The sequence below is a fragment of the Mus caroli genome, unplaced genomic scaffold (assembly GCF_978045245.1).
Source record: "Mus caroli unplaced genomic scaffold, Mus_caroli_1 scaffold_3, whole genome shotgun sequence".
In the NCBI taxonomy this organism is placed as follows: Eukaryota; Metazoa; Chordata; class Mammalia; order Rodentia; family Muridae; genus Mus; species Mus caroli.
In genome coordinates, this window is record NW_028227258.1 from 54,856,908 (window position 1) to 54,884,693 (window position 27,786).

General features: G+C 46.1%; 1 protein-coding gene across 2 annotated transcripts in view; it reads right to left on the bottom strand.

Annotated features, from left to right (window-relative positions):
• Kcnd3 (potassium voltage-gated channel subfamily D member 3) overlaps positions 1-27,786 on the bottom strand; it is a 219,862-nt gene that overhangs the window by 7,485 nt on the left and 184,591 nt on the right. For both annotated transcript variants that reach the window (XM_021158358.3, XM_021158357.2), the window contains exon 3: positions 3,226-3,388. In XM_021158358.3, coding sequence (XP_021014017.1) covers positions 3,226-3,388 — 163 coding nt within the window. The remainder of the gene's footprint in view (positions 1-3,225; positions 3,389-27,786) is intronic.

Below are 27,786 nucleotides of genomic sequence, written 5' to 3' on the forward strand. Positions count from 1 at the left end.
CACCACCACCAACAACAACAATAACCCACCCTACCCAAAAACCCTGGGGCAGTCTGAAGAAGATGGGTGAGAGAGGTTGCTTCATACCATTTGTGTACTGCACAGTTTTATAACATGCAATCATTAGACAAAACTGGCCAAAGTACATAAAAGGTCTATTTTTGCAAGTACACGTGGACCTATAGTTATGAAATGTTTCTTTAAAATCAAAGGATATGGTACTGGGGGTGGGGGTGTAGTTAAAGGATAGATAGAGCATTTGCCTACCAAGAACAAGGCCCTGAGTTTAATCCCAAGCACAACAAAAGTAAAAGCAAAACTAAGACAATTGCCCCTGAACCCAAAGAATGTGGGCAGAGCTAGGGCAGGTGGAAGCTTCTCTATCCTGAGTGCCTCTGCTGGACGACACTGGCTCAGCTCTGGTTCTCCTGGACCACAGTAGTCAGTCCCCAGGGTAGATGTGACACACTCATTTCTTTTGGAGCCTTTATCTACCAGGCGCCCTGGCTGGAGCTTACTTTTATGTCCTTGCATCTCCCAGAAGCACCATCGGGGCTAAGGGCTATCATCAGCTTCCCTAACCTCCTCCCTGTCCCAATCTCTCCACTTTCGCTAAATCCCCTGAGTCAGCCTTGCCTTGGCTCACCATGACAGACTGAGTGCTGGGAGCAGACAGTATTGTTTTTCCCTCTCACAGGAAGCCCAAGGTGACTGAGACAGAGCTGTGCCACCTGGAGGAGAAACAGCACCCAGGCTGGGTGAAAACATGTAAATATTTACTTAGTTCAAAGGATAGAGAAAGGGGTTGTGGAGGGCTCCTCTTGAGTAGCTTAGAGGGAGGAAAAAGCCAGAGTTAGTCCTTCTGGATTTTAATCACACACCATAAGCTTTATACAGTCTGCGGGAAACATTCCATGTTATAGTCTTTGCAGATGGGCTTCTTTGAGAAGTAGGAATGGTGTAGGCAGGGAGGGAAAGGTGGCTACAGAGCACAGCTACCTCTGGAGGGGCTCTTACCATTGAGCCTGGCACTCCTGAGAACCCTACCCACTCTGCAAAACAAAACAAAAAACAAAAAATCCCAAAAACCAAAAAATCAAAAAACAAAAACAAACCCCCTGTGTCTGTGCTTGCCAGGGGTTAGGAGGTGCAAGGGCAGCATATGTGCTATAGGATAACCTGGCCTTGGGGTTTGGATGTGATAGCCAGGTTTTCTTTGCCCCTTTATTTAGAACTGTGTGATGTATCTAGTCATTGTTCACTTTTACCAGCTGCCTTGAACAGGAAAAGATAAGACTTCCATTTCAGGAGTGTCTGGGAGTGAGGAGACCTTGACTTTGGGTGAAGAGATAGAAGGTAGATGCTACAGGGGACAGAGGACCTCAGAAGAAAGAATTTATGGCTGGCAAAATTACAGACCAGGCATGGGTACAGGGGAACAGGAAGGTAAGGAGGAGGGGAGACAATGACTTGCAAGAGGTCATTTTTAGGATTTGGGGGCAGGCTTAGTGTATGATTATATTATTCATTGTATATTTTGCTATTTGTTTTCTGTATACGTTGTTATACCATTGTTTTAGAGTTAGCTTAAACTTGTGGCCTTGTTTGTTTGTTTGTTTTGTTTGTTTGTTTTTGTTTTTTTTTTCCGAGACAGGGTTTCTCTGTATCTCCCTGGCTGTCCTGGAACTCACTCTGTAGACCAGGCTGGCCTCAAACTCAGAAATCCACCTGCCTCTGCCTTCCAAGTGCTGGGATTAAAGGCATGCACCACCACTGCTCAGCAAACTTGTAGCTTTTTATAACTATGTTATAGCCAGTATACACAGACCTGTTCTTAGGTTCTACATTCGTTTGTATGGTAATTCCTGCTACCCAGGAATTACTTCTGCCAGTGGGAGCAAGTAATCTAGCTGTTAGGCCTGTCACATGGAAGGTGCTTACTTAAATATCTGTAGGAGTGACAGGATGGAAGAAAGACAAAAGAGCAAATTCCTTCTCTCTAAACTCATCTTCCAACAAGGTGCCCTTCTGTCTTTTCTACAGAGACTGACCTCTGTGTACACAGAGGCACAGGTCATGACTTCCAGAGCAATAAAGGTACCATTTTCATCCCAGATCAAAAGGGAAATAGACACTTCCCTTCAGATATCCCTTGCCTTCTAGTCTTTCCCAACTTGATTGAACTTAGAATCCCTCAGGAGACTGGTGAGGCACCCTCTGGGAGTATCTATGTTGTTTAGAGAGAGACCCACTTAATGGGAATGGTGCCAGCACGTGGGCGTGGGCTCCGATGAAAAGAGAAAGACAGCGGAGCTCTGGCATTCCCTCCATCTCCGCCACAGTCTGGCAAGAGATGAAGAGTAATCTCCATCATGTGTTCCCCCTGTCGCCATGATGTTTGAGGGCCAAGCAGACAGACGAAGCCTTCTGAAGCATTTAATTATATATGACAGGCATTTGTCACAGCCAGGCAAATAATACAGAACCCTTGTAAAAGTATTGCCAGGAACCATCTCCGGATGATGCCTTGGAATTGTGGTGTGACCTTGCTGTCCCAGAGAGAAGCCTGAAGGCCATAGGAGAAAGGGGTTTCTGAGCACAGCAGCCTGTAGGCATCTTGCTCAGTATGGGCAGACAATGGTATTTCACTTACCTGTTTTCTAAGTACAGACTTGGCAGAACCCAGAGCTTTGCCCAGGCCTGGTGCTGACTCTCTAGTTATCAACTGAGTTCTGTGACTTGACATGGCACCCTGGTGCTTACTAATATTTGATGTTCCACTTGACCTAGAACCAGTGGCCACAGTCTCTTCTCCTCTCACAGTGTTCATTTTTTTTCTTTTCTGCACATTTATTTTTGTCACTTGGTTTTTTTATAGGCCCTCAACAGGATATTAAAATGGCATTTTGTTTCCTGGTAAGCTCTTGGGTGGGCTGCTTGGTGGCCATGGCTGGGGGTATAGAAATGGAGCTATGTGTCAGTTAATAGATTACTTGCATGGAGGACAATCAGATTCTGTGTCAATAACTGAAGATTTGTTGCATTCTATAGCAGCAGACTGAGGCTAACTGAGGACATTGGTGGGTAGGAGGATACAACACTGCCTCATCTTTCCAAGTGAGAGGATGTCCATGCAGGGATCCTCCAAAGGATCTAGGATTGGCAAGGCTGCCTGAGTCTCCCACCCTTCCTACTCCCTCTCCCAACCCTGTCTCTAAGACTTACCTTTTGCGCCCTGCGTTTATCTGCTCTCTGGTTCTGGTGGTAGATCCTGCTAAAGTTGGAGACTATCACAGGGACCGGCAGAGCAATGACCAGGACACCGCTGAGGGAGCAGATGGAGCCGAATATCTTCCCTGCGATTGTCTTAGGCACCATGTCTCCATATCTGTAAGAGAGAGGGTGAGGGGTGGGCACAAGAGAGAGGATATAAGTAAGAGGCCATGTGGGAAACAAGTGGGGCTTCATAGCCAATCACTCACTTGCTCGAACACTTGTTAATTTATTCATTTATTCATTAGTGTGCCACAGTAGCTACTATACACGGGAATCGGGGCTATAATCCCAAAGTGAGCAAAAGAAGCAAACCACCTATGTTCATGGAGCTGCTTTCTATGAGGAAGGCCACACACTAGTAAATGATCCTGTTAAAAAGCCCTGTGGAGAAAAGGTAACCAGACCCAGGAGACAAACGCTACAGTTCTCACTCCTATGTGGATTTTAGCATCAAGACTTAGACTTGTGGTTAATTTGGAGTATCTGTAGAATGCACAAACCCAGAAAGGGACCATTGGTGATCCCTTAAGGGAGGGAGGATAGTAGAACAGGGGTGATAGGAAGGGGAAAGGAGAATAACAAGGGGAGAGACTTAAGGGGGGAGAGGGATAGGAGGGAGGGCAAGGAGGGGTGGGGACAGATGACTAACTTCAAGGATGTTTGAGAAAGCTATAAAGTAACCTTCTATTTTATAACCACATATACCATAATTACACATATACATACACATATATGAATATATATCATACAAATTATGATCATCATATTACTATATATTAATCCCTATCCTATATAGAATAACTACAATATATATTACAAAAGAGTTTAAAGGATTTATTTATTTATTTTATGTATATGAGTACGCTTCAGACACACCAGAAGAGAGTATCAGGTCTCGTTACTGATGGTTGTGAGCCACCATGTGGGTGCTGGGAATTGAACTCAGGACCTCTGGAAGAACAGTCAGTGCTCTTAGCCACTGAGCCATCTCTCCAGCCCACAAACGAGTTTAAGCGCAGTTATTCTGCACAGGAATTAATGCTCCTCCCAGAAGCTATAGGTTGCCAAATAAAAATCCCAGTGCTGGGCATAGGATACTTCCCCTGGAGTTGTCGGTCAAAGCTGTCCTGGAGACCCCCAAAAGAACATAGGCTATTACCACTGCTCTTGGTTGGCACCAGAACTTGGCACAACTCTATTGCTAAAGACACCATCATGGCATGGAGAAGTCAATCAAATTGGTTCTGACCAGGGAGCTTCCTCCCTGCTGGCCAGTTTTCACAGCATTAGAAAGTTCTATGTAGACTTCTGGGGTCAGGGGACGTCCACGGTCTTACCCAGCTGTGAACCCTGTAAGCTGCAATAGTGGCAAGATATGCCATGGGTGACAAAGCAGAATCAATGTTATGGGGCAACCAAGAGCTTTTGTTTAGGTGTAGGGCCTGACCCACAGGAGTCCCCACCTCTAAATGAGGAGCTATGAACATCTGATGGCTTTTAGTAGGGAGGGACAGTCAGCTGTCTGTGAAGCTATGGCTCCGGGAAAGTCAAACACAATCCAGGGTGACCCAGCATCCAGATGTATATGGGCAGCAGACACTGGAGCTGATGAAACGTCAGACATTTCTTTGTGAGTAGATAGCAGTTGATGCAGAAACGTACAACTATTTAAGTTCAGAGAATATGTGACTGTGTCATGCTCTGCCACAAACAAGGCACTCATATCAGATTTGTGTCCCTAGGCTCAGGGACCATCATGGATGAGGGAACAAAACGATTATAAGACCTGGAGGTTGGGGGGAGACTGAATCTAAAGAGTTTCTATGGCCATGATAGAATGGCAGCACTCATGAACTCACAGTAGCTGTTTGCCTCCACAAGATCAAGCCAGTCAACACTTTAGCATGGAGTGAGAAGGGCTTCAATCATCCCCACAGCTAACTGAGGAGATATGGATATTTGCTGGCTTTGGGGGAGTGAGGAACTGTTAGTTTTCTTTGAAGATATGGTTTGTGATAGGTTGACCACACTCTCGTGAGTGTCTGCACACCAAGAAATATATAGACAGCACAAATTGGAGTTGATGCAACAACCAAAGGAGAAGGAGGAAGAGGAAGAAGAGGAGGAGGAGTTGTAGTTGTAGTGGTAGAAAATTCGGGCAGACTGGACAGATGTGTGCTGGTTAGTTCCGTGTCAACTTGACACAAGCTAAAGTCATTTTGGAAGAGGAACTCTCAATTGAGAAAATGCATATAGTTAAGTCTGTTCGGTGTTTTCTTCATTAGTGATTTACGTGGGAGGGCTCAGTCTACTTTGGGTAGTGCCAACCCTGGGCAGGTAGTCCTCCTGAGCTGTATAAAAAAGCAGGCTGAGTAAGCCAACAGGAACAAGCCAGAAAGCACCGATCCTTCATGGCTCTGCCTCAGTTCCTGCCTCCAGGTTCTTGTCTTGAGTTTCTGTCCTGACTTCCTTCTGTGATGGAGTGAGATCTAAGAGTTGTGAGCTGCAACATCCTTTTCCCTCCCCAAGTTTCTTTTGATCATGGTATTTTATCCCATCAATAGAAACTCAAGATAACAGGGTGGATCTGGGAAGAGAGAAGGGAAATATTTGTGGGGAAATGTGATCAAAATACATTTTTATGAAATTCTCAGAGTTTATTAAACCAAAACACTTATTAAAAGTCCTAACAGCCCTGTGGCATTCAGCTGGCTCTATGAAGAGAACAGGCAAATGATGTGGTTAGGAAAGGCCTCACTGAGATAAGATGTGAAGTGTGATTTCTAGCCAAGTAAAACACCCAGGCCTGGGCGTACCCGGCAGAAGGATCGGGAAGTAAGAGGCCTCAGGTAATACAAATAGTTCTTTCAAGAAATTATCAAGGGTCCAGCAGGGCTGCAGACAGAGATGAAGCTGAGGAGGTAGGCAGGACACAGCATTCAACATCTAGTATCTGGGGTGAGGGGTATGGATTTGAGTTTAAGCACATGAGGAGCCATGGGTGGGTTTGAAGCAGAAGGGGAAGCTCTCAAGTATAACGCAGAAACCAACAATAAACTCAGCTTCTGTTCACTTACACATATGAAGTAACTGAGGTCTGGGTTCTGTCATGGTTTGCCTGTTACATTGCTGAGATGGGGCCTGTGCATCTTGACTTCATCTCCTTTCTAACCAACCGTGCTGTCTCAGAGATGCGCGTGGTCTCTGACACTCAGCTGCTTTAGCCACTTTGGAGTAATGCTGGACTCTTCTCAGTTTAGAACTCTCTTAAGTGCTTCACACGATGGCTGTTGCCCCTGGGACCAGTGCGGCCTGGCCCTTGCTCAGCCCCAGGCAGCTGGCCCAAGCCTCCTTCCTGCAATCAATACGATGCTCTCCACAGCAGTTAGGCTTAGCTTCCTCTTTACTGAGATAATTTAAAGGCCTTATGAAGGGAAGAACCATGAGGATTCCCTTGGCCAAAGCTGTGAGCCGGCTGTATCTGTAGCAGAAACCGCTGGTAAAATGAAGAAACGCAAAGGCAATGATACTGAGGGGATCCACGTGCCCTGAGTTTCCACGGAGGATATGGAAGGAGACAGGTTAGCCATGTTGGAAGCCTGAGGGCTTTCCCTGAAAACTTGAGGACTGTGAAGAGGGCAGGGTTGACAAGTGTTGGGTGAATGAATGAATGAATGAATGACTTCATATAAGCCCCTCAAAACCTTACGGACTAGCTCTGAGAATTGATTTCCTCCCCTTTCCTTCTCTCTGAACAGAGCCCTGGGTTCTGGCTTAAGCTGTCTCAGACACACACGACCATTGAGACCTGCTCCAATCCTTTTGTCACATTTACCTCTTCAGACTGGACACTCAAGAGATGGGGGGCTGGGAGGGGGATGAAGTGAGAGCTAGGATTTCTTTACTAAGACCATCTGGGCTGAGACCCTCCTGGGTCACCATTAAATTACTGTGATCGTGGAGAGATTTTACTTTGGACCTTGGGCTCCTTTATAAAGAGAGGATAACAAGAGCAACCAGTGTCGGGATCTCACTTGATGTATGTAGCCAATGGACATCAAACACATTTGCTTTCCTGCAGGCAATCTAGAAACCATGATTTCTGTCGGTAGGGAGCCCTAAAGATAGTTAATCGTTTCAAATCCACACAATCTCAGTGATGGTGGCGGGTAGTTTCCGTGCAATAGATCATATTAGTTGAGCTTTTCAGATGACATGACAGACTGAAGGGTGTCTGTGGCTCCACAACCACGGGGGAAGCTAAAGATGGCAGGCCAGAGGCCAGAGTCAGGAAGGCTGCATCGGAGAGTGGCTGTGGCCGGTGAGAATCATGAGCAAAACACGTTTTAGACGTTTGAAGAAATAAGGGAGGGGAGCTCTAGCCACTGCTGGACAGATGGTCTGAGGGAGCAGATGACAGAGGAAACAGAACGACTCCACTTTGCTGAGAGGAATGCATTTCATATGGAGAAGACTGGGACCTATGCCCATCGGAAGGGTTTGGAGCTTGGAGTCTGGGAGGGAGAGTGGGCATGTGCCTGGCTGGACTGATTAGATTCCCTCAGAAATGTACACAACCCTACCTGGAGATAGCACGGAGTATAGGCAGGGCTGCAGAACCACTCCCTGAGATCTCTGATCACAGCGCAGAAGAGGAACACCAAGAGGCTAGAGGCTTAAAATGGCTTTGTCGGTATTTTGAAATTGAGAAACCACAAACCAAGAGGCTTGGCATCCATCACTTCTGCCATCAGATTGCTGGCAGAATTCAAAGGCAGATTATTAAGCGGACAGCTTGTGAACTCTTGGAAAATAAGCCGTGTTTGGTTTGCTATGCACACATCTTGCCAACTTAACCTTATTTCTTGTTTTGAGAGTGAGGTTAATGGGCTGGCAGATCAGGAGATGGCTGGAGGCCCATCCCATCATGACTTTGCAGGATGTCTTTCTGCCCCAGTTCTTTACACCCTTGACAAGCTAGAGGAAGTGGTATGGATGTGTATGGATGCAGAAGAGACCAGAAGAGGCAGAGTGACCACCTCTAGTCTGGCACTTCTTCAAGATAACCAACAGTGCTCATAGGCCAACAAAGGAAGTACTCAGCACTGTTAGGAGAGTCTCCTTTAGTGAAGGCGTAAACATTAACGAAATAAAGAAGGGATCTAAAGTTGGGCTTCCAGTAGTGTGTTCCTGACTTTTCCAGTAACTTGTATAAAGCCAGAGGGAGGCAGCATGGCCTAATAATTGGGAAAAGAGCTGGAATCAGTCCTGGGTTTACCCCTGGGCCAGTAGGACTCACTAACTAGTCAAATGACCCTGGACAACTGATTTAACCCAAGCCTACACCACCTTTAGAATGGGCTTCAGATCCTCAGTACTGTGATTAATAATTAAAAAAACAATTAGTTCCACACTTGGGTAATTGTAAGTTGTCTATTGTGTTGTAGACTTGTTTTTCTGTGCCCCTCACTCATCAACATAACATGAACTCTGTCTAGGAAACCCGCCAGTCACACGCTGGCCACTCTTCTCATTCCCTCTGGTCATAACAAATTCAAAAGAAGGCAGGGTCTTTCCTAGGCTAGGTCAATGAGTTTCCACCCTGGATTTATTTCTGACCATTTTACTAAGATGCAGACAACACACAAAAATTCTACTATGTAAGTTGTATATTTAATCAACTTTTATCATAGTTGTCTAGTTGTGATTTCTACCACTCCATGGTAATTGTTTATTTCTACCAGGAATCAAATCCAGGGCTACATATTCTATGGAAAGTGCACTACCACCAAGTTACACCTGAAGCTTCTAATGAGAATATTCTCTCTCTCTCTCTCTCTCTCTCTCTCTCTTTGTGTGTGTGTGTGTGTGTGTGTACATGTTGGACAATGAATCCAGGCTTGCTGCATGCTAAACAAATGTTCCACCATTGAGCTATCCCATGGGCCATCTTTACAATCCAGCAAGACCACACATTAGAATTCTGAGACCACCCACAGACCACTGATACTGTCTCTGAAGACTTCCCTACTTTGGGTATTTTTCTCATGAACTCATGGCCTTTGTGTCTGATTTCTTTTTACTCATTATGTTCAAGAGTCAAGTCCTTTTTATAGCTCCACATTCTGTTAACCGAGTCCCCAGCTGACAAGCGACAGGATTGTTTCCACGGTTTACCAATTTTGCAGGGTGCTTCTTCATAATAAGTGAACAGTCGTGTTTTAGCTTTTAAATGGTTCTGTTCTCATGAGCTAGGGTTGCATGGTAATGTTTAACAGTGTGAGGTATTGCCAGGCTGTTTTGAACAGAATAACATTTATAATCCCATCAGTGATGACTATGGAGTTTCATGTGCCCTCATCTAAGATAACATTTGTTAGTTTCTGCCTTTGTAAGGATGGCTTCTGTAGTGAGTGCAGAGCGGGAGCTAAGTGTCTTTTGATTGCATTTTTCTGATGGCTAGTGGTGCTGGCACCTTCCTACCTGTCCTGGATTGTACCTTGGAGTATACATCACATTAGCATGTTGTCATATGCCATTTAAGCTTGTTGAAAACTTTCTCTGGGAGTGAGGAGCCCTTCCCTTGTCTTCTACAAAATTCTGTCCTGGAGCAGGTTGCTCCCTCCTAACTCTGTAATAAGGAGAAAGAAAATCAACAAAATAGGTAAGGGCATTGAAACATTGTATTTTTGAGAACAGCTAGAAGATCAATTATTTCCCACCAAGGTTGTTACAGTTTATGCTATACCATAAAATGCATACACTGGGAACAGGAAGCCAGAGACCCAACCATGGAGGAGATGGAAAGGTCTTTCTGCTCAGGACTCTACCAATCAGGAACTGCAGCTGACTGCCTCAGTTTCCCCCACCTGTCTCTGTTGGATGAGTGAAATGACCCAATGTGATGATGTCATGTCTCTGTTGTTTTTGTTCTTTTACTTGGCTCTGCCCTGCCTGGGACTCTCTCAATCAAGAACTCCCGCTGTCTGCCTCAACAAGGCCTCCCCAGTCAATTTCTGCTGGATGTTTGTAAGCCCTGGGTTTGATGCTTCTACCTATTGTTTGCTTTTTCAGTCTGGCTGCTCCAGTCATCTCTGCTGGAGGCTTGAAATGCTCGATTTGACTCTGTTTCACCATCTCTCTGAAGCTTGGGCCTACCTCTTCCTTGCTATTTATTCCTCTCCCTTTTGCTTGCTCCACACCAAATAAACTCGCACACTCAAAACCAAAAGCATGACTATTGTAGATCATTCTGAGACCATGCAGAATATACCTTTGGGACTAGATCAGTTTCTTTCAAAGAACTTGAAGCTTCAAAATGCCAGTCTATGGAGCTACTGGCAGCTACATTCTGTGCAGTGGTTAAAGACCATGCGGCTGTTAGGAAAGGAAAGGTCCAAAGCACAGAAAGGGATCAAAGGTGGAATGTGATGGCATGTGAGCTGTGGTTCTAGCTATTGTTGAAGGCCAGCTGTATCCTTGACTTCCCCACATCTCAGTGGTCTGGTCCATCCCCTCCACTCCCATTGATCCAGCTCAAAAGTTGTTACTAGTTTTGCTTTCTCTTCTTTCATTTGGAGCCAATAAAGGTGATGACTGAGGGGCTGCCACTGCTGATTGTTCTTAGGTTTTGTCAGATTTCTTGATGGTAGAGTTACTATGAAGTGGAGTCTTTAGGAGTCCAAGGGATTTTCATAGGTGGTAATCATGGGTGAAATCAGCCAGATTGATTTTAACAAAGACAAATGATACCACTAGCATTTAATTCAAATAATCAATGACCTGCTTAGCTGACAGAAATCTATACTTTTTTTTTTAAAAGAAGAAGAAATCACTGGAGAATTGAACTTCAGCACTGTCCATCAGTGTAACAGTTTCTGATCTTCTCATGCCATCTTGACACGAGAACAGGAGACATTGACAGGAGACCAGATCCCACTCAGGAAAGTGGTTTAGGGAGCAGTTCTCCTCAGTTCCTGATGCACATGGTTGCATTTCCAGGCTGTGTTACATGTCACAGGCCAGGCACCCTTACACACCTATGGGAGATTGCCTAACTGAATCCCACACAGAGAGGGGGGCTGACGATGCAGAAGTATATTGACATCTGCCACCTAAACAATGGGAACTTTTTTGCTGAAGGAGTAGGACTGGGGTGGGGGTGGAGCTATGGATCGAAGGAGTTAAATGACAGCTGTGCTGGGTGAGACTTGATCTTGCTCATGGTCAGACTAGTAGCAGGAGGCAGAATATTGGGGTTAGACCTGGGCTATTTCCTGCAGGCCTCCCCTACCCTTTACTTTCTTCTCACTTAGGCAGGAGAAGAAAGGAGTACGTAGGGCTGGGGAGATATAATAGTCCAATAAGAGAGCTCTAAGGACTTGGCTGGAACCGGCTCCCTCTTCTCCATCCTAACCACGCCCCTAGTAGTAGCAGTATAGTAAAGTGATAGAAAGCATGGGTCCTGAGAGCCAGCCTACCTGCTGAGTGCCCAACGCCTGGCTTTGCCACTGACTGGTGAATTCGAGCATATCACTTGCCTTCTTTCTTGGTTTCCTGGCATTTATAGAGTAGTGGGGAGGAAATGAGTTTCTGTTTGTGAAAGTGCTCACTCTTCACAGGCATTTATCAAGTAAGCTCTGAACTCAAGCCACTGTTAGTTTTAGATTGGGCTTTTGCAAACCTGTAGACACGACTTCTTAAGTTACACAAAGATGTGATTAAAATGGAAATCTTAGGGTGTCGTCCCCCTGCTCAACGTGTATCAAGAGATGTGTGTGGAACATGCAAGCAGAAAGGCCACACGCAGTGCAACATGCAAAGATCATGTGCAGTTGGCCATGACGAGACAACAGGCCTGTCACTCAACAGCCAAAGGGTATGGTAATAACCATGATGGCCAGGGGTAAGTGTCTACCTGGGCAGGTGTGTCAGGTGGAGGGTACAGTGGTGATAGTTCCATGAGTCCCAGTGGAAACATGTGGCCTGCTTTCTCTGTGGAATTTCAAAAGACGGAGCCAAGGGGGGAAAATAGAAAACTTTTCACACCCTGAGTTCAATTCACGTGGAGAAAAATTATCCCATCAGATTGTCCTCTGACTTCCACATGTGTGCTCTGCACCCCCCCCCCCCGTAAACAAACAATTATACATAAAATGTAAAACACAGGCAATGTTTCAGGCACAGGGCTCAGGACTCCACCTAGGCCCTCTAGCATGGGGCACCTGTCTGTACTGCACAGGTGGGAATCCAGGACTCTGTGCTCTCTGCTTCCTGCCCCTTCTCTCAGCATGTCTTCAGTAATCCACAGTGATGTCTGGGCTGAAGCAAGAGCATGGAAGCTTACCTCCCTAATACGGAAGGCTAATTAATTTGTATTAGGGCTTAGGGATAATTAAACTTTTTATCTGAACTTAAGCTGCACAAACCACCCGCCTTGTACAGTTAATTGCGCCTTCATTTCCTCCTCCAGGTGCCAGGAGATAAGTGCAGCTGAGCTGGAGGCTGCTTCTGCCTGCCTCTCAGGCAGGGCCAGAAGACCACTGCGGGGAGTCCACTGTCACTGCATGCCAAAGCACTGTCCCTTTACTACCCACTGCAGGAGCCCAATCAAGGATGCTCATCCCTGGTGCACTTCTACAAGGAGCAAGTCTTGTGTATGCTGCCACACCTGGTCCTGAGTCCACCTTCTTCTCTGAGAAGCAATGATACAGGCTTCCTCTTTGGGTTGGGAGCAGGAGAGCTCTGAGGGCTGGTTGGGCCACCATGGTGAACCCTGGGAACTCAGAACTCTTGGCGCCCTCCAGTGCAGGGTTAAAGAACAATACAGTGGTAGATGAGCCCAGAGGACAAGAAGCACATTAAAAAAAAAAAAAAAAAAAAACATTGAGCTGTTTTCTCTGGATAACCAAGGGCACAGCTTCTCTCCATGAAGCGGTGTGGCTAGAATGTGTGCATTTTAGTACTTCTGCCTTGTCTGGGACATCACACATCACTTCATTTGCTCCACCCCCAACAACCCCAAGAAGGAGACACGTTATTATCCTCATATTATAGACGAAGAAATCAAAAAGCATTCCCAAGGTCACCTGGCTGTCTAACTGCAGAACTGCATGTGGGAGTGTCTCTTTGACTCCAGTGTCCCCGTGCACAACTGCTAGTCCCTGCAAAGCTATAGTCTGGAGGGGTCAACATAAACCCTGCTGCTCATGTCTTCAAAGTGAGGTGCTCCTTGGTGCTCATCTGCTAAGTGAGTCCCGGCTCCAACTGGGAGCAGAAAGATTGCTAACCCTAAGGCCCACCTGGAGTAGACACACAGAGGAGAGTGGAGACTCAGAGCAGGGCCAACAACAACAAAGGAAGCGATAGCTCAGCAATAGTTGTGTGTGTGTGTGCGTGTGTGCGTGTGTGTGTGTGTTGTCTGCATTTTTGTTTTGTTGAGACAGTGTATTATATAGCCCAAGCTGACCTTGAACTCTTTGTATAGCTGAAACTTGCCTTAAACTCCTGACTCATTCACCTCCATCTCCCCAGTGCTGGGATTATAGGCATGTGCCTCTTTACCCAGTAGTGATCTGTTTTCACTGGGCATCAGTGTGGGTCATGCAGTCCTCTCCAGTCTTTATTCTGGGGTAAGTTAACTGAAGATCAGGTTAAAGACACACTCAGGCTCACCATGCTGGGACTATACACCAGACAGGCTGACTTAAAGGCACTCTTGTCTTCACTGTGCCTTCCTGTAGGAAAGGAGAGATAAGCCCAAGGAGAAAGGGCAGCCCAGAGAGAGGGAAAGGAGACGGCAAGGACGGAAGCCCCGTGGGAGGCTCTTTTGTGCTGAGGATAATATTCTAGGTCCATCCATCTACACAGACCCCAGAGAAGAGGCTATGTGATTTTCTAGGCCATTTGCTGTGTTTGCATTGCTGGGCAAGGTTAGCACCAGTCACAGATGCAGGCTCTCGCCAAGAGATGGGCAAAACTATTAACCTCCTCACCTTGCTGTCTCAAAAGCTACACGGGATGACAAAGCTGATACTGCAAACCAGGGTCTCAAACCTTAGTGTGCATGAGAACAATCCGGAAGCCTCAGGCAATCAGGCTGCTAGGCTCTCGTCAGTGATTTCTGATTCTGCAGATTTGTGGTGGCACTGGCAAACCTGCATTTAAGGTTCCTAGGTGACATTGATATCGGAGATTCGGGAACCACACATCTCTAAACGGTGTTTTCCCCCGTGTGTCAGCTATTTATAGACGCAGGATGTCAAGACAAGGTGTACAGCCACCAGCTTTAGGCCACATATGTCACACCACAAGTGAGGAAAAGTTTTGAGTTAGAGGGAGAGCCTGCCTGATGGTCCAGAGTGATGTGTTGTGGACAGCATTTAATGCATACACTCATGCAAATACACATATACACACACAGACAGACATAGACATACACAGACACATTCACAAATAAACATAGATGAATGCACACAACAAACACAGACAGACACACAGTCAGATGCACAAATACAGCCCCTTTCTCTCCCATTCTCCTGCCACCCATGCTTCTGCTAGATTGGAAAATCTGTGCTCCCAATGCTGCAGGCCTCTCTATGACCTCTAACCTTCCCCCAAGTCCTTCTCTCCACTGAGAATGATCTGCTCTGGCAGCCCACATGCATATTTCCAGATGTTGTTCAAATGTCACCTCCTCGGGCTCACCTTGACTTGGCGGTTGGCATATCACTCCTGTTTTTCACATTCATCAGGGCACTCACTCCTTTATGCCCTAAGAGATCTTGCAAAATGTCAATTTTCCTCATTGGTTAAGAGCAGTCTTGGGGTGGGGCTACTCATCTTTGGATCCCAGGTGCCCAACACGCTGCATGGTGCACAGTAAGGACTCAACGGCTCACATGAGCCATCAAGCAAGCTCTTCCTACTGTGTGATTCTGTGAACTGGATTGGCCTTGGGGCTAACAAACCAAACTGCAAGCCCCAGGGAGGCAGAGGTATGTACAACTGTACCTAGCACGAGCCAGACACTCAAGAGACTTGCTGGATGAGTGAAGAATCTATAAATGTATTTTTCAGTGGGACTTCTCCTTTGGCCAACTAGATCACCAGAGGGCTCTACTGCTATAGGATGTCTACTTCCTAAATATGCTTACATTACAGAGACAAAGTTTGGAGCTGTGACGAAAGGATGAACCATCTAGAGACTGCCATATCCAGGGATCCACCCCATAATCAGCTTCCAAACGCTGACACCATTGCATACACTAGCAAGATTTTGCTGAAAGGACCCAGATATAGCTGTCTCTTGTGAGACTATGCCGGGGCCTAGCAAGCACAGAAGTGGATGCTCACAGTCAGCTATTGGATGGATCACAGGGCTCCCAATGGAGGAGCTAGAGAAAGTACCCAAGGAGCTAAAGGGATCTGCAACCCTATAGGTGGAACAACATTATGAACTAACCAGTACCCTGGAGCTCTTGACTCTAGCTGCATATGTATCAAAAGATGGCCTAGTCGGCCATTACTAGAAAGAGAGGCCCATTGGACACACAAACTTTATATGCCCCGGTACAGGGGAATGCCAGGGCCAAAAAAAAAAAAAAATGGGAATGGGTGGGTAGGGAAGTGGCGGGGAGGTATGGGGGACTTTTGGGATAGCATTGGAAATGTAATTGAGGAAAATATGTAATAAAAAATATTAAAAATTTAAAAAGTTCTATTTATTTATTTTTATTTATGTGTATGGGTCTACATAAATTTATGCGCACAATGTACATGCGGGTGCCAAGAAGGTCAAAGAGGGCGTTGGATCCCCTGCAGCTGAAGTAACAGGTGGTTGTGAGCCTGTCATATGTGCTGGGAACTGAAACAGAGTTCTCTGCAAAAGTAGCAAGTTCTCTTAATTTCTGAGCTTTCTCTCCAGTATCCTGCATATGCTTTCTGATGAGATGTGTGGTTCACTTGAGGCAGATGAAATTCTGTTTTACTCCAATAAGAAGGAACCAATCACAAGGCAGAATCACAGCCGAGGCGTGAGCAGGGGGCAGAGGAAGACCACTGCTGTTCTGAGGCATAAGCCAACAAGAGCCCAGTGATCAGGGATTTGCTCCTGGGCCAACACAACAAAGACTACAGAAAGCTAAGTTCAGTCCTGGGAGTGGGCTGAGTGGCTCCCAGATGGTAGCACCATAGTTAAATCCTGTCCTCAGGTAGACTCTAATCTGGGCCTTCAGAATTCCCACACATCAAGAAAACAGAAACCACAAGGAAGGAAGGAAGGAAGGAAGGAAGGAAGGAAGGAAGGAAGGAAGGAAGGAAGGAAGCAATTGTGTGGTTAAGGGACAGAGGAAGAAAGTAGACTCAGAGACCCCCATCAAGGCCTTCTGACACTAGAGTTACGGTACAGAGTAGTAATCTATGAAATGGTCTGTGAACAACCAAAATTGGAGTCTCAAAAATGAGCAAGAATAGAATACTTCCGGGGAGCTCAGGGCATGGACCCCAACATCAGCACTTCCAAAAAGGTGCTCTGGGCAGCAGTGTGAGATGGGAGCTCTTGTTTATTGCTTCCTGCTTACTGAGCACTCCTCCGCTCAAAGGCCATAGGTAGGGGTGGGGACTAGAACTTCAGTCTAGTTCCTTCTTGTGGGCAGCTTTGGAATTGCATCTTCAGATTTTATTGTGAAAATGGGTTCTATATGCTCCTGAATTTCAGGAATGACACGAGAGATTCCTTATGTTCAAGAGTAAGAAGTGGCCTAAAGTTCTGGCTGGACAGTTCAAATCACCGGGCTGAAGGAAGGGGCGATTACTTTGAGTCATGATAAAGAGACAGGTGGAATAATTAGCCTTTTGATGAGATAATATGTGTGTCTTTACCAGAACTCCTACTATCTGGTGTCTCTAGAAGATGCCATGGGGTTCTGTTGTGTTAGACCACCCGACACAGGAAGGGGTAACTTCTTTTTGTTTTTTCTTTCTCTTCTTACAGATGCCGACTAGAACTTAAATACTTTGTTTTCCGTCCTCCATACCCTGGCCTTTACTCTTTTTTTCTACAGCTCCTTCTCTGGACATACCATATGGCTGCTTGCTACCTCATGGCTGACCTCCATGCCAGCTTAACTCAGACAGCACAGCTTTCCTCTGTTCTCATGGTCCAGACAGCAGCCGAGATTTAGAGCTCACCTGCTCTGAGGTTTTCTTGTAGATTCTAATGGAACTGTTTTCAAGCTTCAACCAACCAGCCAGCCAATCAGGACCTACTAGGATGATGAAAAGAATCAGTTCTAGAAGTAAAAACCTACTCACATTCATTAGGACTGAGTGTAATGCTGTATACTAACCAGCTATCCTCACTATAGGAGACCTTCTCTTTCCAAACTAGTTCTTGAGGACCCTCATGTTGTCCCTTGTTCCTGGACCTGAGTTCATTCCTAGTGTGACTAGTTGGAAAGCAGTAAAGAGCAGGGTGTATATATGTGTGTATGTGTTTGTGTGTGTGTATGTGTGCATGTGCCTGCACATGTGTGTGCATTCATAATTGTGCACAAGTGTGTGTGTGTATGTGTGTGCCCATGTGTGTGTGTGCCTATGTATGTGTATGTTTGTGTGTCTGTGCTAACCTCGTCTCTGAATGAGTGAAGCAATCACAATAGCCACACTGCAGAGCTGAGCAAAGCTAGGTCACTACAAAGCCCAGTCTTTTTGGGTCCCCTGAAAAGCCCACGGACATGGACCAGCAGAGGTGGCAAACACAGCAAACCAAGAGGAAAACTAGATGGGGATAGAATAGCAAGTGCCATCCATCTGTCTGTGGATAGAAACTGGGAGATACACACTCAAGTTCACTACTGGTCTCCCCTCAGTGAGAGCACATGCAGGTAGGAGCTGGGATTTGCCGATTTATGATGGCACTTCCTACATCCCTGGCCCTAGATGTGCTTGCTTTGAATGTGATTGTCAGAAACATTTGTCCTTTGAGGAAGAAGTAACAGAAGGAAGGGTTGAGGTTCCAGAGGCTCAGATGGCCTTTATCTCCTGCCTGGGCTCATAAGGAGAGATGACACTTAGGGAGGCAGGGCAGGTGGAATCAAGACACATTGGCATGTGTGCTACTCCAGTCTTGATTGGCATGCTTTTCTGGAAACTGCACATTGCTCAGTTTATCTTCCCCAATACCAGATCCTAGGAAACCCTTCACCATTATCCTTCCCACACTCCTGGGTGTATGGCTTGACCCAGAAGAGCTGTGTGGAACAGGACATGTCTGGCCAAACCATGGAGTTCCCTTGGAGACCTTGTCCCACAGGCGAGCACCATCTGCTGCTCTTTCTCCATATGTGCATCACAGACGCCCTTCTCCCTGGGTCAGATGCTCAGCCTTCTGCCACCTGGGGCTAGCAAGCATCTGAGAAACGGATGTGCTACCACAGCTCCACGGTGGAGCAAACCCCAGGACAAGCCTTTGTTGAACAGCATGGTGGTCATGTGATACAGACGGGAAGGCTGGATACAGGGATGAAGGCTCTTGAAAATATGCAACAAAGGCCTGATGGGACAAGGTCAGATACCAGTGACTCTCAGGGGTGAAGCATTGAGATGGAAGTGGTAGAGAGCTAGGTTGCGGATGCTGGGCTAGCTAGGCAATCAGCCTGAGGGACTCCCTATGTGTTGCTTGATGATATGGATCTTCTCTAAGCTCCAGTCTAGCCTCTGTTAGCTCACCTCAGATTCTGTTTTCTGTGAAATAGGTAGAGACAGACAGGAGGAGAACGTTGGCAAGATGACGCTTGTTGGCCTGGGGAGGGGGGCACATCAAATTAAGATGCTAAGAGATTAGGTATTGGAGCCTGTACGTGGTCACCAGGTATCCCAGGCTATCCCAGTCAGCACACACTGTGCTCTTTCCTGCCTGGACTTTTGTCTGCATTCCTTTCCTCTGCTCTGAGCTACACTGAGACCATCTTCTGCATTCTGGAGGTAGGGAGGTGTCCTTCCCCTTCTTCTCCCCTCCTCCTCTTCTGAGGACTAGTTCTCCCTCTCCCATTAAGCTACATCTAACTCAGTCTTAGACTTACAGGACTGGCAGGCCACCCTCCCTAGCCTCTGTCCTGCCCAACTGGTGGACTAGAGTCAGATAGGCCTGTGTAGAAGTCAGTGTACCCTCCCCATCTCTCCCTTTCCTTCTCTCTCCTCCTTACCCTTTCCACCTCCAGCCGACAGACTTCCAGCAGTCACAAGCTTCCTGGGTCTCATTTACTTATTCTGAAAAATGAACAACAGGAACTTTCTACATAGAGCTTCTATGAAAGTCCAGCCCATCACAGCATTTTCTGAGCTGGGAATCGATAGCCTCTAGTCACCCTGCATGAAGTCAGCCGGCCACTCCTGGACTGCTCTTGCTGTCAGTTCATCTTTAGCCAGCACCTTTGAGTTCCTGTTCTGCCTTTGGGGACTCTAGAGCTCGTCTGATCCTGTACCAACATGACAGATCTCTAAGTTCCTCGGGCACAGCCTGCCTCCTCATCTCATTTGGCATAAACTGCTGGTGGCTGTTTCCCAGTTGCCTTTCCACTCTGTATAATGTGGTCCTGGAGTTAGAGGCCATGTGCAAGCCTCTAGCTGTGTAACTTCAAGGCAGTGAGAGTCTCTAAGTCTCAGCAACAACCCAGACCTCATTGGCACATTTAGGTCTACGTCTTTCCAGTATCAGGTGTGACCTCTACCAGGGCAGGCCTGGCACAGTGTAATGTCATCGCCCAGAAGAGGGCTCCATAGCTCTGTATGGCCCCAGTGCTTGCTGGGCACATGGCCAGCTGTTTAAAGGATATCTTAGGGTGGAGGGCTAAATTCAGTTCACCTATCTGAGACAGGGTTTTCCTTGAACTTTTAACAGGACTGAATTTCTGGGTCCCCCAAATTGTTAACAATTACTTCTAACATAGTCTCGGGTACTTAAACCTGCTCCAGAGCCTGGGGCCAATTTAGTGTTTCCAGTGAGTGGCAGAAAATTCTGAAGAGTCCTTTCACATCTTACAAGTTTGCAGCCCCGGGGCAAAGAGCTTCTGGGCTGGGTTTGATTTAGCTCAGTAAATTCAGCCAACTCTTGATCATTCCCAAAGTATATTTTTTTCCTCCTTTTTTTTTTCCTCTAGAAGGTGGAGATGGGACCACATATGAGATCTAGCTTGTCTGACTGAGCATGGGCTGAAAAGACAGATATAGTAGGTGCCCTCTGTATGCCAGGAATAGGAGAGTGGGGGCTTCTTTGGTATTTGCTCTCTGAGCCTTTGCATCTCTGTCTCTTCACTGTCTCACACCCTCCTGTGGTCCTGAGGAGAAACTCTGACACCAGTTTAGCATCCTTCTATTTCCAAATTGCCCTCTTGCCCTCCAGATACAGGCTAGTGACAGCAGGGACTATTGTCTCCCTGGTCTCTGCTTCTCTAGTGCTCCTCCCAATGTTAGCCACTGTCAGGTTTCATTACAAATTTTATGAATAAGTGAATGCTTATCTGATTCTTTTTCAGTCCCTGCCTCTCAGCTCCCCATGTCCACAATGGTCTCCTTGACCTGGTATCTGAATAGCTCTAAAGCGCAGGCAGCCTTTAGGGATGCTTTCTCTCCCAATCTTTACATATGTATGGTGGGGGGAGGGAAGGGAGTTCTTGGGGGTGGTCTCTCCTTCCACCTCTGTCTGTCTGTGTTGGGGAGGGAGATGGGGAGATGAGGAGAGGGAGAGAAGAAAGGAGAGGGAGGGAGGGAGGGAGAGAGAGAGAGAGAGAGAGAGAGAGAGAGAGAGAGAGAGAGAGAGAGAGAGAGAGAGAGAGAGAGAGAGAGAGAGAGAGAGAGAGAACTCCTCTCTCCTTCAGGGAAACCCTCTAATATCTATTATCAACACACACACACACACACACACACACACACACACATACACACACACCAGGCCAAAGCTAAAAGATACTTTTAAAATGATCTGTTCCTCACTCCTCCATTCCTGGTGGGATTGCAAGCTGGTACAACCCCTCTGGAAATCAGTCTGGTGGTTCTTCAGAAAATTAGACATAGTACTACCGGAGGACCCAGCTATTCCACTCCTGGGCATATACCCAGAAGATGCTCCAACATGTAATAAGGACACATGCTCCACTATATACATAGCAGAAGCTAGAAACAATCCAGATGTTCTTCAACAGAGGAGTAGATACAGAAAATGTGGTACATTTACACAATGGAATACTACTCAGTCATTAAAAACACTTATTTCATGAAATTTGCAGGCAAATGGATGGAACTAGAAAATATCATCCTGAGTAAGGTAACCCAGACACAAAAGAACATACACAGCATGCACTCACTGATAAGTGGATATCAGCCCAAATGTTTGGAATACCCAAGATACAATTCACAGATCATATAAAGTTCAAGAAGAAGGAAGACCAAAGTGAGGATGCTTAAGTCCTTCTTAGAAGGGGAAACAAAATACTCACAGGAGGAAATACGGAGAAAAAGTGTGGCGCAGAGACTGAAGGAAAGGCCACCCAGAGACTGCCCCACCTGGGGATCCATCCCATATACATTGACCAAACATAGATGCTATTGCAGATGCTGGGAAGTGCTTGCTGCTGAGAGCCTGATATGGCTGTCTCCTGAGACAAATACAGAGGCGGATGCTGGCAGCCAACCATTGGACTGAATGTGGGATCCCTGATGGAGGAATTGGAGAAGGGACTGAAGGAGCTGATGGGGTTTGCAGCCCCATGGGGGGAGCAACAGTGTCAACAGGCCAGACAACCTGGAGGTCCCGGGGACTGGACCACCAACCAAAGAGCACACATGGAAGGATCCATGGCTCTTGGCAGAGGATGGCTTTGTTGGGCATCAGTGGGAGAAGAGGTCCTTGGACCTGAGGGGGTTCGATGTCTCACTGTAGGGGCATGCCAGGGTAGGAAGGCGGGAGTGGGTGGGTGGGTGGGGGAGCATCCTCATAGAGGCAAAGAGAGGGGGATGGAATAGGGGGGTTCCAGAGGGGAGACCTGGAAAGAGGATAATATTTGAAATGTAAATAAAGAAAATACCCAATAAAAAAAAATCTGTTCCTAACAGGAGAAAATTATTGCCAAACTTTATATAGATTTAGAATCTATAAAGAAATCTAAAACTCAAGTAGGAATCAATAAATGGGCTCATGACAATAGTTTTTAGATGAAAAAATAAAAAATGGCCAATACATTGAAAAAGTGTTCAATATCCTTAGCCATCATGGAAATGAAAGTTAAAGCTGCTTAAAAAAACCCTTAGCAAACAAAAAAACTGCCCTGAGATTTAGTCTTGTCCCAGTTAGGAGTGCTGACAAGGTTGTGGGGAGAGAGGAGCTCTTATTTAATGCTGGTGGGGTGTAAAGTGGTGAAGCCACTATGGAAATTAGTATTTCATTAAAATTAAAACTAGAGTCACCGTAGGGCTCATTGATACCGTTCCTGGGCACAGACCTGCGGGGTTCTAGTTGGCACATTGCACATTACTTGCGCCTCTATGTTCTTTTTTTTTTTTTTTTAAATTTTTTTCAGTACTGCTCACAAGAGCTTGAGCTAGAGGCCAAACCTAGATGCCCATCAACAGACAAAACGTTAAAGGAGAATGTGGTAAGATACATAAAAGAATTTCAGACAGCTATAAAGAATGTAGTAATGTGTGCGATGGGTAGAGTTTGAGATTATTTTGTTAAGTAAAATAAGCAGACTCAGAAAAACAAATATCACATTTCTCTTATATTCAGAAACAAGGGAGATGTAAAATTATATATGCATCTGTGTGTATGTGTATGTATATATGAAATGAATGTGGAGCCATGGGAGGGAAGGAAGAGATCTATCTACATGGAGGAGGGGACAAAAGAGGGTACTGGAATGACATGGCATAGAAGCAGAAGGGAGGATGATCTAGGAGAAGGAAGGGAACTGGTAAGAGGCAAAAGAGATATGGGGACACTGGTGACAGGAACAAATAACAGGTGTAAAGATGGTTATGTGTGGAAATGTCATAGTTAAACCAATCTCTGTCTGCTAACAAGAAAAAGAATAATAAGAAAAAGACATGACCTACAGGTAGGTACCATTTAAGCTGAAGAAAATATGTTCTGTGCAGGTTCAATATTCATGTGTTTTGAAATGGCACATATCTGGAATTCACTTAAAATACTCTAGGGGAAAATACAAGAGGGCCAGGTGGTGGGCTCAGGAGGGCCCCTTACTCTTCTTGAGCATCCTCACATCCTCCAACTTCCCCATGATACAAAGTCAAGCTCAAGAGTGAAGCGAAGGATCCTCCACTCTTTCCCCTGGTGTTTGGACTCCCAAGACAGCTGGCACACATGAGAAGCGCCCTGCAAGCTGAGAGTGCTGGTGTTGGCCTGCAACCCCAGAACTCGAGCTTGAGGCAGGAGAGTACAGAGCTGGAGGTCTACACAGTGAGACTCAGTCTCAGTTAAAAAAGAGACATAGACAGAAAAAAGGGAGGAGAGAGAGGGAGCTCCTTAAAGCCCCTTACTGCTCTGTAACTTTCTATTCAGGTGTCCTTTCTTACCAACATACTACTTTTGAGGGCAAGGCTGTGCCTTCCATCCCTCCCTTTATAATAGGGCTGGTTTCAGTGAACATTTGATGGAAGCTACCCAGCTCTTTACCTTTGGAGAACAATATCTTCAGCTTCATTGTCCTTGGTATTTTGTCTACTCTTACTCCACCCCAGCTCCTCCCAGGGTCCCAGAGAGATGGCTGCTGCAATGTGTAATGACTCCCTTGTTTCCCGGGTGAGCAGAGCCTCTCCCAGATCCTCCACTCGTTAGTCAGTATTGAATTTAACTTAGATCCTAATGCAGGCAAGGGCTTAGGGGATGTGCTGTGGGGCTGATAAGGGACTTGACTCCCAGCCTCCCCTATAACGGATATGCCCACACACATATATGTAACTGTGATGGAATTTCTTTCTCTGAACTTTCCTCTCTAATATCTCTACTCTCCGACCTTCGATTGACCTTCTGTGTCGTGGCCCTGATATAGTTGCAGCCTGCAAGGAAGAGAACATTACAGGGTCAGTCTTGGGGCTCTTCTGACTTTCCCCCATAGGCTGAGTGCAGTGGGAAATACATCTGTGGTCCCTGAGGGACAGGGTAGGGGACAGTACAGTAGCCTTGCTGTGGCCCCTAGGAAGAGTATGATTAAACAGCATGTATAAACACTTATTAGGGGACAGACACTGGTCTTGGTTTTTTTGTTTTGTTTTGTTTTTTGTTTTGTGTTTTTTGGTAATAGTTCATTTAGTTCTCCTAACAAGTCTTGGAGATGGGTTCTGTGATTATCCCAATTCTGTGGGCTAGGAAATAAAGGCCAGGAGAGGTTAGCTAATAGCACCAAATTACATAACTAATGAACCAGAGTGCTGAGATCTAAGCCCAGGCAATCTGACTCAGAGCCCATTGACCATCGTTCAATGAAGGAGGGATGTGACCACCAGATTGGAAGAAAGCATGCTACTCCAACTCCCAGAACACCCTCCCAATCCCACAACCCATTTGGTCCCGTCAAGCAACAGTGTACACAGCTGAAGTGCACAAAGCAGATCCTCCCAGAGTGTTGCAGGGTGACAGGTAGAACAAATAAAAGGGCGCTGGTGTTTTTTGCTACGGAGTGGGGCTGGTTAGCATGGCAGGGAGGGCAGCTGAGGCTGGCAGACAAGAGCTTATTTATGTGCTTTCTCTTTGTCAAAGGGTCCTTTTCAAATGACTCAATCGACTATTAATCTCAATGGAACATCAACTCCTACAGTGAAATAAAGAGGAAGAAAATCTGCAAGAAGACAATGCATCCATCTTCGTCTAGTTCTGGACAGGGGCACATGGGGACACTGGGAAACAATTCTTCCAAGGGTTGCCAAAGATCTGCAGCCAAACCTGTCTCTTGTTATTTTTTGGGGGGGGGTGTTTCGAGACAGGGTTTCTCTGTATAGCCCTGGCTGTCCCGGAACTCACTTTGTAGACCAGGCTGGCTTCGAACTCAGAAATCTGCCTGCTTCTGCCTCCCAAGTGCTAGGATTAAAGGCGTGCGCCACCACACCTGACCTGTCTCTTGTTCTTAACCCATGTTCTCTCCTCCCCAGCAGTGGAGTCTTTCCTGGGCTATGACTGACCAACACATAGACTGTTTTAATTCACCTCCTTCGTGAATGGTATGGAAATGAATGGTAGAAATGCTTCTAAGTCCCCAAAGAGCATAAATCAACTCCTTTTAAGGAGCTTGGTATCACAGAGACCTTAAACTATAGGGAATTTTTTTCCTTGAAAAAGTGAGTAGAGATGTGGGAAGAGGAAATGGAGAGGTGGTGGCAGGGAGTTGGAGAGGAAGGTAGGCAGGAAGAGGTATGGAAAGTAGAGTAGGGGTGTGGAGAACAGGCTAGAGAGGTGAGGAAGAGGGAAGGGGTGTCGAGATGACTGTAGGAGTCAGGGGAAGGGAGGGGATGGGCTGAGAAGGGTAGGGCTGTGGAGAGGACGGGAGGGGAAAGGGGACGGGAGAGGGGAAGGGAGAGAGAGTAGGGAGGGGGAGGGGGAGAGGGAGGAGGGAGGAGGAGAGGGAGGGGAGGGGAGGAGAGATGTGAAGGGGAGAGCAAGGTTGTGGAGAGCAAGATTCTGCCCTTTGCTTGGCTTAGAGGAAGTACCTGCAGAGAATTCACCTATGGCTCAACAGAAGGCAGCACCTAGCTTGTGGGAGGAAACATAACTGCACAGTGAATTCCTGTTTTCATAAACTCTGCAAAAGTGTGGGACTAAGGTATTCTGAAGAGGGTGCTGGGCCATTTCATGGTAGCAGCAATAGGGCAGGCACTTGAAGGAGAGAGGAATGAGTAGTTCCTATGGGGCTGAATCCTAAATCCTCAGTCGGCCTCCCTCTGAGGTCCTTCCACTAGGCAAGTAGTATCTAGTATCATCTTCCCGTGGGCACCCTTGCTGGTGGAGCCACTGGCTGACGTGGACTTCTGGGACACTCGCCTGCCCACTTGTGCTCTCCAGCTCCAGAGGGGAAGCTAATGGAGTCACTTGAGGAGAGTCACATGTCATACAAAAGACCCTCCATCCCAAAACAGGGGTCTATTTTTTGCTTCACTATTTCCAAGTGAGAAGATTCCTTGAATGAAAGTCCTGCTCACGGGACATCTCTGCTAGTGGCTGTCCTGGCCCAGCTCACTCATCTGCCTCTTTGTAGACACTGCTGTGGTAAACAGCTTTCATTTCCATTCCCATGTACAGTGTACTGAGAAAAGTATGGGACTTGAGTTTACAATAACCTTGACTCAACTCAAGTCCTCTCTTTGGGGAATCCCTTGACTCGGATAAAAATTTTCATTTTAGATTTCTCATATATAACATGGGGAATTCCTACTTACTCCCCTCACATAATTGTAAGGAAAAATGAGAAAAGGACACTGGCACCAGAATTGAACAATTTAAATTCATCTGCCAAAGATAACTTAAAACTCTGGAGGAAATACACAGTGAATAAAACCCACAGAACCAACAAAGTGACAGAGATTTGTGGGGCCATACTCTCTGAACTCAGGTAAACCCAGGACTTAACACCACTCTTGCCTTCAGACAAGAAGATGTATAATTTTGCAGATTCCCCATTCCTACTCAGGGTTAGAAGCCTGAAGACATATTCTCCATCCATGCAAAGTCAGGGTTCATTTCAAGCTTAAAAGTTGGAAGCAAATATCCTCTCTCACTGGTCTTACAGGTTTAAGTGTGGATTTAAGTGGTCCTGGCTGTTGGTCCTCTCAGGTGTCCGGAAGAAGAAAACTGAAGTCCTTTCTGGAGAAAGAATACTTATTTTAAACTACTGGTGATTCCTTCCAACAGTTTTCAAACACACCAACTAGCACAGAGCCACAGATAACCACACAGACAAGGACAGAGGGCACCGTGAGAACCAGATGAAATTATAATAAAGGATGTACAAATAACTGAAATATGAGTATTATCAGACTTGGACAACTAGGATTGCAATCACATAAATAAAAGCTTGGAAAACTTGCTGGGAAAAATAACTTGGCAACTTTGGGAAACAATTTCAAACAGAAACTCTAGAATTAAGGACACTAATTGAAATTAAGCGTCCAATGCATGTTAACTAAATACACCTTATAAAGAAACCAGTATACTGCAGGTTAAAGGACCTAGAAATGGTACAAAGAAAGAAAACATATGTGTTCTTGTACAAATCCTAGCATGTGACATTGGGAATGTAATAAATGGCATGTCTCTTCCCTCCTTTTGGGTTGTAAAAATGTTTCTGATCTTGGAAAACCTTTTCAGATTCACTTTGCTTAGTGTTGATCATTCTATCACTGGGAGTTTCCTCAGCACCCCTGTTTTTGGTATTCCTATTGACAGGTGTCATTTATTTCTTGAGAACTTAAGTCATTCTCCAAACTTAGGGCTCTGGCTCAAATGTT